The sequence below is a fragment of the Gekko japonicus genome, unplaced genomic scaffold, assembly GCF_001447785.1.
Source record: "Gekko japonicus isolate JY-2015 unplaced genomic scaffold, Gekko_japonicus_V1.1 scaffold745, whole genome shotgun sequence".
Taxonomy (NCBI): domain Eukaryota; kingdom Metazoa; phylum Chordata; class Lepidosauria; order Squamata; family Gekkonidae; genus Gekko; species Gekko japonicus.
The window spans coordinates 763,551-772,766 of record NW_015164690.1 but is presented as its reverse complement, the minus strand read 5'-3'; the positions used below and the strand labels follow the sequence as shown (position 1 = coordinate 772,766).

General features: G+C 49.8%; 1 protein-coding gene across 1 annotated transcript in view; it reads right to left on the bottom strand.

Moving 5' to 3' along the window:
- The window catches only part of GRIK5 (glutamate receptor, ionotropic, kainate 5), an 81,953-nt gene that overhangs the window by 52,918 nt on the left and 19,819 nt on the right, over positions 1 to 9,216 (bottom strand). Inside the window, exons 3-4 of the mRNA XM_015409384.1 lie at positions 6,446 to 6,543; positions 1,897 to 2,062 (exon numbers count right to left, since the gene is read on the bottom strand). Coding sequence (XP_015264870.1) covers positions 1,897 to 2,062; positions 6,446 to 6,543 — 264 coding nt within the window. The remainder of the gene's footprint in view (positions 1 to 1,896; positions 2,063 to 6,445; positions 6,544 to 9,216) is intronic.

The following is a 9,216-nucleotide window of genomic DNA, read 5'->3' as shown; positions in this document are numbered from 1 at the left end:
CCCCAAGCACCAAGAAGACAGAGCATCACTTGCCCCAGAGCCCCTATCTATACCTTGTGGCTAATAGCCACTGATGGACCTCTTCTCTTAACATAACAGAAACCATGATGGATCAGGCCAATGGCCCATCCAGTCCAACACTGTGTCACCCAGGAGCCAAAACTCAAGGGCCATCAGGAGGTCCACCAGCAGGGCCCGAACACCAGAAGCATTCTCACTGTTGCCCCACAAGCACCAAGAAGACAGAGCATCACTGCCCAAGACTGAGTGTTCCATCTATAAGAACATAAGAAGAAGCCGTGTTGGATCAGGCCAATGGTCCATCCAGTCCAACACTCTGTGTCACACAGTGGCCAAAACCCAGGAGCCATCAGGAGGTCCACCAGCGGGGTCAGAACTCCAGAAGCCCTCCCACTGTGCCCCCCCCCAACCACCAAGAAGACAGAGCACCACTGACCCGGACAGAGTGTTTCATCTATCCCTTGTGGCTAATAGCCACTGATGGAGCTCTGCAGAGCAAACCCATGAATGCAGGGAAGTTCTACAGGGAAGTAGATACTACAACAATTACACAATCCACCCCCAAACCCAATCGGAGGTGTTGGTTTTTACCTTTAAAGTCCTACAGGGCTTGGGACTGGGTTATCGGACCGTCAACTTCTATATGCTTCTGCCCAAGAACTGAGATCATAGGAAGGAACCTTCCTGACCAACCCATCAATCAAAAAACCTCATTTGGTGGGCATACAACACAGGGCCTTTTCGGTGGCAGCCCCAAGATTATGGAACAACCTCTCCGGGGAGGTGTACCTGGCCCCCTCACTTTTGATCTTTTGGAGGCAGGTGAAAAAGGTTTTACTTAGGACTGCGCTTGGTCAGGTTTCCTTGCAGTCCTGAGTTGAGATTTTAAATTTTGGGAGTTTTATGTTTTTCATATATTCTATTTTTATGCGTTTTATCTATATTATAAGCCGCCACGAGCTCCGTAAAGAAGAAAGATAGCTAATAAATGTTTTTTTTAAAGAATTCCCTAACAACATAGGGTCTAGAGCAAGTAACCTGGGTGGAAGCGGCCTGAAAAAAGCTCTCCTAAAACAGAGTTATGTTACAGGGCTATTTTTGGGCAGGAACGCGCAGGAACGGAGTTCCGGCTGGCTCCCAAGTCTAGAGCAAGTAACCTGGGTGGAAGCGGCCTGAAAAAAGCTCTCCTAAAACAGAGTTATGTTACAGGGCTATTTTTGGGCAGGAACCCAGCAGGAACTCATTAGCATAATAGGCCACACCATAATAGGCCACACCCAGTGGCAGGAACTCATTAGGATTGGCTACATTAGGGGTATGGAGCTGCGGTGGCTCAAGTGGTTAAGACGCTGAACTGCAGGCTGTGGAAGGTCAGTAGTTCAGCAGTTCAAGACCCGGGTGCCGATTAGCATAATAGGCCACACCCAACAGCAGAAACTCATTAGAATTGACTACATTAGGGGTGGGTGGCCTAACATGCAAAGGAGTTCCTGCTACAAAAAAGCCCTGGGTTTTGACAACAAACAAGGTAAGCAGAATAAGAAGCAAAAGGTGGGTGTGGCTGGATGAGCACACTTCTGGTAACACGGGGGTGTGGCCTAATATGCCAATGAGCTGTGCTGTCATGGGTGTGGCCTAATATGCTAATGAGTTCCTGCGGGGCTTTTTCTACAAAAAGAGCCCTGGACTATGTACCTTGACTTCAATGGACTTAGAAGGAGGGAACTCTGCTTACGGGGGAGGTTCCAAGTTACAGACGCATCCCTTGACTTGCATCTTTGTGCAACCTGATTGGCCACAACCTTCCCTGTGGCAGGGCAACGCCCCTTATCAATCCCTCCTCCCCGCCCCGGAGCCCTGCCCCCTTTTCCTTACACTCCGCTTTGGCACAGATGAGGCTGGCCGAGGGATAGTTGAAGGATTTGAGAATGCGGGACACGGCGAGGCTGACGTCCTCGTTGCTGGGGTAGAGGCTGACGGAGGCAAAACGAAGGTACTGGAGCTTCGGGGTCTCCTCGGGACCCACCTTAATATGGGGGATCTAGAGGAGGCAGGGGAAAAAAGGGTCAGTCAGTTGGAGAGCGAATTTTCTCTCTTCCTATCCCATGGTTGACAGGTCCGGGTGGATCGAAATCCTCGACTGAAGGAACTCAGATTTTGCAGGACAGGAAAATCTCCAAACTCTGTAACGCCACAAAATCATGCAAATTTGACATGATCTTGCACAATCGCTGCTCAATAGAGAGCATTTTAACATACTGTGTCTGTGTCTGGTTTGCCAGTTGTACGGCTGTGGAGAGGAAAGCACTCCAGAGAGTTATCATCACAGCCCAGAAGATTATTGGCTGTCCTCTCCCACTCATGGAGGAATTGTATAGTTCTCGATGCTTGAAAAAAGCAAAGAACATTCTGCAGGATTTGTCACACCCTGAACACTCCCTGTTTGAACTGCTGCCTTCGGGTAGAAGATATAGGACAATCAAAACAAGGACAAACAGATTAAAAAAACAGTTTTTATTCGAGAGCTATTATTGCTTTAAATGCTGTATGAATTGGAATTTGGTGGTTTTGTTGACATGGGTGGTTAAGTTGCAATGTGAACCCTAATGGTTGTGTGAGTGTATATGAGTATGGTTGTGTGAGTGTATATGAGTATGGTTGTGTGAGTGTATATGAGTATGGTTGTGTGAGTGTATATGAGTATGCTTGTAGATCACCGAATGATTGCACCTTAATTTCGTTGTACTATGTACAATGACAATAAAGTATATTATTATTATTAATTGCCCTGTAATTAAACACATTCAGTGGACTGCAGAATTTTTGTTTCTTCTTTTTGGTCACAAACTGAGAGACCCACGAGAACGCACACCGAGCTGCCTTAGTATATCAAGGTCAGTATTGCGTACTAAGAAGAGGGGGAGGAGGTTGGATTTATACCCCGCCCTTCACTTGGAGTCTCAGAGCGGCTTACAACCTCCTCTCCCTTCCCCTCCCCACAGCAGACACCCTGTGAGGTAGGTGGGGCTGAGAGAGCTCTTTATATTATTATTATTATTATTATTAATTGCCCTGTAATTGAACACATTCAGTGGATTGCAGAATTTTTGTTTCTTCTTTTCGGTCACAAACTGAGAGACCCACGAGAACACACACACCAAGCTGCCTTAGTATATCAAGGTCAGTATTGTGTACTAAGAAGAGGAGGAGGAGGTTGGATTTATACCCCACCCTTCACTTGGAGTCTCAGAGCGGCTTACAACCTCCTCTCCCTTCCCCTCCCCACAGCAGACACCCTGTGAGGTAGGTGGGGCCGAGAGAGCTCTTTCCAGAACTGCCCTTTCAAGGACAGCTCTGAGAGAACTATGGCTTACCTAAGGTCATCCAGCAGCTGCAAGTGGAGGAGTGGGGAATCAAACCTGGTTCTCCCAGATTATTTATTTATTTATTTTTGGGATTTCTATCCCGCCCCATCCAATATACAGCTCGAGGCGGCTAACAAACGGCCATGCCGAAGTTACCCACTGCCTGATCCTTTTAAATGGAGGTGTTGGGAATTGAACCTGGGACCTTCTGCATGCCAAGCAGAGTCTCTTCCCACTGAGCCACAGTGAGAAGAATGGGAGTGATAAGTAGAGGTGGTAAGACAAAGGGAGGGGATGTCTGTGTGTGGAGAAGAGCCCGAGAGTGGCAGTGAGTGAAAAAGGCCTTTTCCTCTTGACTGAAAGCTCTTCCCAAGCCCTCGGTTGTTTCTAACCTTCAAGCAGAAACTGCCCGGGTATTTTTTAACTTCCCGAAACTCAGTCTGTGTTTCTGGAGCTGCGGATTCTGTCCCAGGGCGATTCTGCATCTAGCATTCGCTCCACATTTTCTCAACTGGGAGGGGAAAGTGCAACTCACAACCAGTGTTCCCTCTAAGCTGAGTGAGTGTGAGCTAGCGCACAGGTTTTTAGTCTCCGGCTCACACATTTTTGTCTTAGCTCAGGAAGGAGGGCTCCAAAGGAAACGAATTTATGCGGTAGCCAAATGGCTCGCTCACAAGTTTAAATGCCCGTAGCTCACAAAGTTGAATTTTCGCTCACAAGACTCCACAGCTTAGAGGGAGCATTGCATCACGACCAATGTCCCTCTAAACTGAGGAGACTTGTGAGCAAAAATTCTACTTCGTGAGCTGCTAGAATTAAAGTTGTGAGCAAGCGATTTGGCTACTGCATAGATTGGTCTGCTCTGGAGCCATCCTTCTTGAACTGAGACAAAACTGTATGAGCCAAGGGCTAAAAAACTGTGAGCTAGCTCACACTCACTCAGCTTAGAGGGAACATTGATCACGGCACACATTCAAATGCCTCGGGGCAACGCCATATGGACTGCAAAGTCACCCCTGAACGGCCATAAATCTATGCAGAAGGTACCCTAAAACCCGATGGTCAAAGGAAGGGAAAGCGGCATGCGATGCAGAGGGGGGTTTATGTTCCAGCGTCGGTTTCGTTAAACGACGGAGGGAAGAGCCAATACAGAATAAGCCACAGTTGCTGGCAGGAGGCGGCTCTGTGCAGCCATTTGACCAAGGGCGATTTCTCACTAGAGCTGCCTCGCAGCACAGCGCCGTTTGCCCCAACACAAACATGTCAATTTCACACGCCCCGAGTCTTCGCCCGATTTCCTCCACAGTTTCATGATCCTCAAAAACCAGGATCACGAAACTGCGGAGGAAATCGGGCAAAGCCCCGAGTCAAAATGCAGCCCCGGAGCTTCGGGTGTGAAATTGACATCTTTGTGTCAGGGCAAACGGCGCTGTGCTGCGAGGCAGCTCTAGTGAGAAATCGCCCCAAGTGTGTTTTTTGATCGGCGTGGTTCCCACTCAAAGGGAATATCATCGAGGTAGAGAAGGGGCAGTAAAGGGCAACCAGAACGATCAAGGTGTCAGAACACTGTCCCTACAAGGGAAGGCTAAGGAGCTTGAGGCTCTTCAGTTTTGGGAGGGGAGGGGAGATGGCTTTATAAGCAGGACAGGATCGAGGTTTATAAAATTATGCCCGGTATGAATAAAGGGGAGAAAACCAGAGGAGGAGAGAATAGTTTTTCTTCATCTCTCAAAGCAGCAGCAGGTGAGGGAACCCAACAAACCAGATGGGCAGAACACTCCAGACAGACAAAAAGATGGACTTCTTCATCCAATGCATAATTGACTTGTGGAACTCACTGCCACTGGATGCAGCGATGTTCAGTGACTTACGCTGTGGCGAAATTTTGTTTCTTAGCTATTAAGAAACAAACTTTTTTCAGCTGAAAAAACGGTGTTTTTGGTGTAGTGGTTAAGTGCGCAGACTCTAATCTGGGAGAACCGGGTTTGATTCCCCACTCCTCCACTTGCACCTGGCTGGATGACCCTGGGCAAACGGTAGTTCTGATAAGAGCTGTTCTTGAAAAAGAGCAGTTTCTGTCAGAGGTCTCTCAGCCCCACCTACCTCACAGGGTGCCTGTTGTGGGGAGGGGAAGGGAAGGGAAACGAGATTGTAAGCCGCTCTGAGACACCTTTGGGTAGTGAAGGGCAGGGTATAAATCCAATCTCTTCCCTCTTCTCTTCTTCTTATCCTTATCCTTTTATTTTACTAATTTTATTAATTGTATCTTGTTAATGTTTTTATACTATTGCTATGTTATTCCTGTTTTAATCTCTCTTGTATCAGAATTGTACTGTTTGACTGGCTTTTGCCAGTACTGGCTCTTGGTAATAAATTAGATCGGATCAGATGCAGCAATGGCTGCTAGCTTCAAATGGCATGAGACAAATTCACAGAGGACAGGTTCGTCAGCAACCATGAGTCATGGCAGCTAAATGGAGCCTCCATGTTCAGAGGCAGTGTACCTCTGGATGCCAATTACAGGGAGGCAATAAAAGGAGGGAGGCAATTACAGGGAGGCAATAAAAGGCTTTGGCCGCCTGGTTTGGCTCGTAGGCCTCCTGGCACTATTTGACTAGCCCCAGTGGAAAATACGACACTGATATCTTTCGGGTATGTTGTAGATATGTAGGGCTATCTTTCAGCTATGCTCCTGCAGAGTGCAGGAGGTTGGACTAGATGACCTGCAAGGTCCCTTCCAACTCTAACATTCTATGATTCTATGACTGTTCTTATCCAGTAGGACTCTTCTTACAACCTTAACTAAGCCCGTGCTTGTAAGGTAAGGAGAAGAGAATTCCTTTCTCTGGCAGCAACTGGAAGTGGGGAGTTCCTTTTGTCTACTGAGTAATAAATGATTCACAGTAACTATTCGCCGCTCGAGATCTATGCATCACAGAGCTTTTATTAGATTAAAGGAAAGGAAAAGAAAAGCGCGGCGCAAAAAGCCGCTTCTGGGGACGAGGCAACAACCCATTCCCACGAGATGCATAGCCCATGGATAAGGAAGGTGCACTCACCTCTTTCTCCCCGCAGATGTGGCTGACGATAGAAGCAGAGGCTGGGCTGGAAGCTGGGCCCAGAACTGAAACCACCCCCTTGGGCAGGATCTGACACACTGCGCAAAGATTAGAAAAGAGTTAGACACGACACAGACCTCACTCCAGCTTGCCTGTTCTCACGGGAGAGTCTTGGACTTTTGACGCACGTCCCCCGTGCGACACCCTCCTTTTCTAAATTGCCCCACGATAAGCGAACGGACTCCCTCACGTACTTCTTCTCAACGCCAGGTCGGATCCCCGGCATCCTGTCTCTGGGCCGGGCGCAAGACTGGAGTGCTTGGGGGCTCTCCCGACAAAACTGACAGGCGGCGGATTTGGGACAGAGGGAAACCTCCTTGGCACAATGCAGCAACGACATGTGGAACTCACCGCCACAAGATGTGGGGATGGGACGGTCAGGTGGCTTGAGAAAGAGGATTAGACCAATATCAGGGAGAACAGGCCCATCCATGGCTATTTGCCATGACCGCTAAATGGAACCTCCATGTTCAGACACGGTCTATCTGAGTACGATTAGGGGGACAGACAACACCAGGCTCTCAACTTCCCATGAGCTTCTTGGATGGACCTTTAACCTCACCGGCTCTTTTTGTAGCAGGTACTCATTTGCATATTAAGCGACACACCCCTAATGTAGCCAATCCTCCAAGAGCTTACAGTAGCTCCTGTAAGAAGAGCTCTGTAAGCTCTTGGAGGATTGGCTACATTAGGGGTGTGTGGCCTAATATGCAAAGGAGTTCCTGCTACAAAAAGAGCCCTGCCTCACCCTATTGTCCTTACCTCCTGGTTTCTTTCCCTTCCCACCTATCTGCCTTCTGCTATCAACCCTCCTGTTTACCCTCCTGTTCCCCACCCCCTGGCAAACCCCAGGCAGACCCACACCGAGGACAACTTGCCCATCCTTCCACAGGATTGGCCCAGCTTAATCAAACTGCCTTTCTTGGCTTGACCTGGACTTGGCTAGCCCGATCTCATCACATCTTAGAAGCTAAACAGGGTCGGACCTGGTTAGTACCTGGATGGGAGACCACCGAGAAAGCCCAGGGTCGCTGCCAGGGGTCATTTCCTGCAGGAGCGCACAGGAGCGGAGCTCCGGCAGTAAAGAGCCCAGGGGGCGGGCACATGCAACAAGCCCCACCCCCTGCTGCCAGCAGCCCTCAGTCAGAGCAAGAAGCAGCCAGGTAAGTTGCAGTGCCTCCCCCCTGGCCCCCCAGTCCAAAACAGTCCAGTGGCACCTTTAAGAACAAGTTTTATTCAGGTACAAGCTCTCCCTCCTCTGTGAGGACAGATCTGCACGTTCCCCCCCCCTCCCAATAGCTAGCAATCCAAAACAGTCCAGTGGAGCCTGAGCGGTGGGTGTTGCCTTCTGACACACTTCCGGTGATGTCAGCGTGTGTGTGGCACATGCAAATAAGTTATGCTAATGAGTTGTGCTAATGAGCTCCCGCACCTCTTTTTCTACGAAATGACCCCTGGTCGCAGCACAGAGGCAGGCAATGGCCAACCAGCTCTGTTTGTCTCTGCAACTGTCCTGGATGGCCCAGGCTAGCACAGTCTTGTCAGATCTGGGAAGCTAAGCAGGGTGGGCCCCGGTGAGCACTTGGATGGGAGACCACCGAGGAAGCCCAGGGTCGCGACGCGGAGGCAGGCCGAGGCAAACCACCCCTGAACGTCTCTTGCCTTGGAAACCCTGCAGCAGCCTGACAGCCCATTCCACCAACAACAACACCTGCGTCTCCGCCTTGCAGATGACCTACTAAAAGAACATTAGCGCTCACGTCCGAGATTTCACACACGCCTGTTAGGAGCAAGCACAGCAAAGGAGCCAAGAGAACTGAGCTGCGTGAGCCGTAGAGGCCGGAACTCAAAGCTCACCTGTGCCACAGATTCACTATCTGGCTCTTGTCTCTCTGTCTGTCTCTCTGTCTGTCTGTCTGTCTCTCTCTCTCTCTGTGTCTCTCTCTCTGTGTCTCTCTCTCTGTCGCAGGATCCCAAGCGCGATCTGTGAGCAATGCTCCTTCTAAGCTGTGGAGTCTCGTGAGCAAAAATTCTACTTTGTGAGCTCCCAGCATTGGAGTTGTGAGCGAGCGATTTGGCTACCGCATAAGTGAGTTTGCTCTGGAGCCCTCCTTCCTGAGCTCAGACAAAAATTAGTTTGCTCCGGAGCCGTCCTTCCGGAGCTGAGACAAAAACGTGTGAGCCGGAGGCTAAAAAGCTGTGAGCCAGTTTGGTGTAGTGGTTAAGTGTGCGGACTCTAATCTGGGAGAACCAGGTTTGATTCCCCACTCCTCCACTTGCACCTGCTGATGTGACCTTGGGTCAGTCACAAGCTCGGGCACAGCTGTCCTTGAAAAAGAGCAGTTTCTGTCAGAGTTCTCTCAGCTCCACCCACCTCACAGGGTGTCTGTTGTGGGGAGGGGAAGGGAAAGGAGTTTGTCAGCCGCTCTGAGACTCCAAGTGAAGGGCGGGGTATAAATCCAATTTCCTCCTCCTCCTCCTCCACTAACTCAGTTTAGAGGGACTACAGTTTGTGAGCAGGGCCAAACTAGGGGGCTTCAGCAGCCCAGAAGTGAGCCATGTTGGGAGGCCCTGTCAGAGCTACGAGGGATCATTCAGCTCGGCCCAGCCCCCAGGGGGGACCTGGGCATCTCCCGGAATTACAGCTCATCTCCCGACTAAAGCGATCAGTTCCCCTGGAGAAAATGGATGCTTGGGGGGGGGGGGGGGGC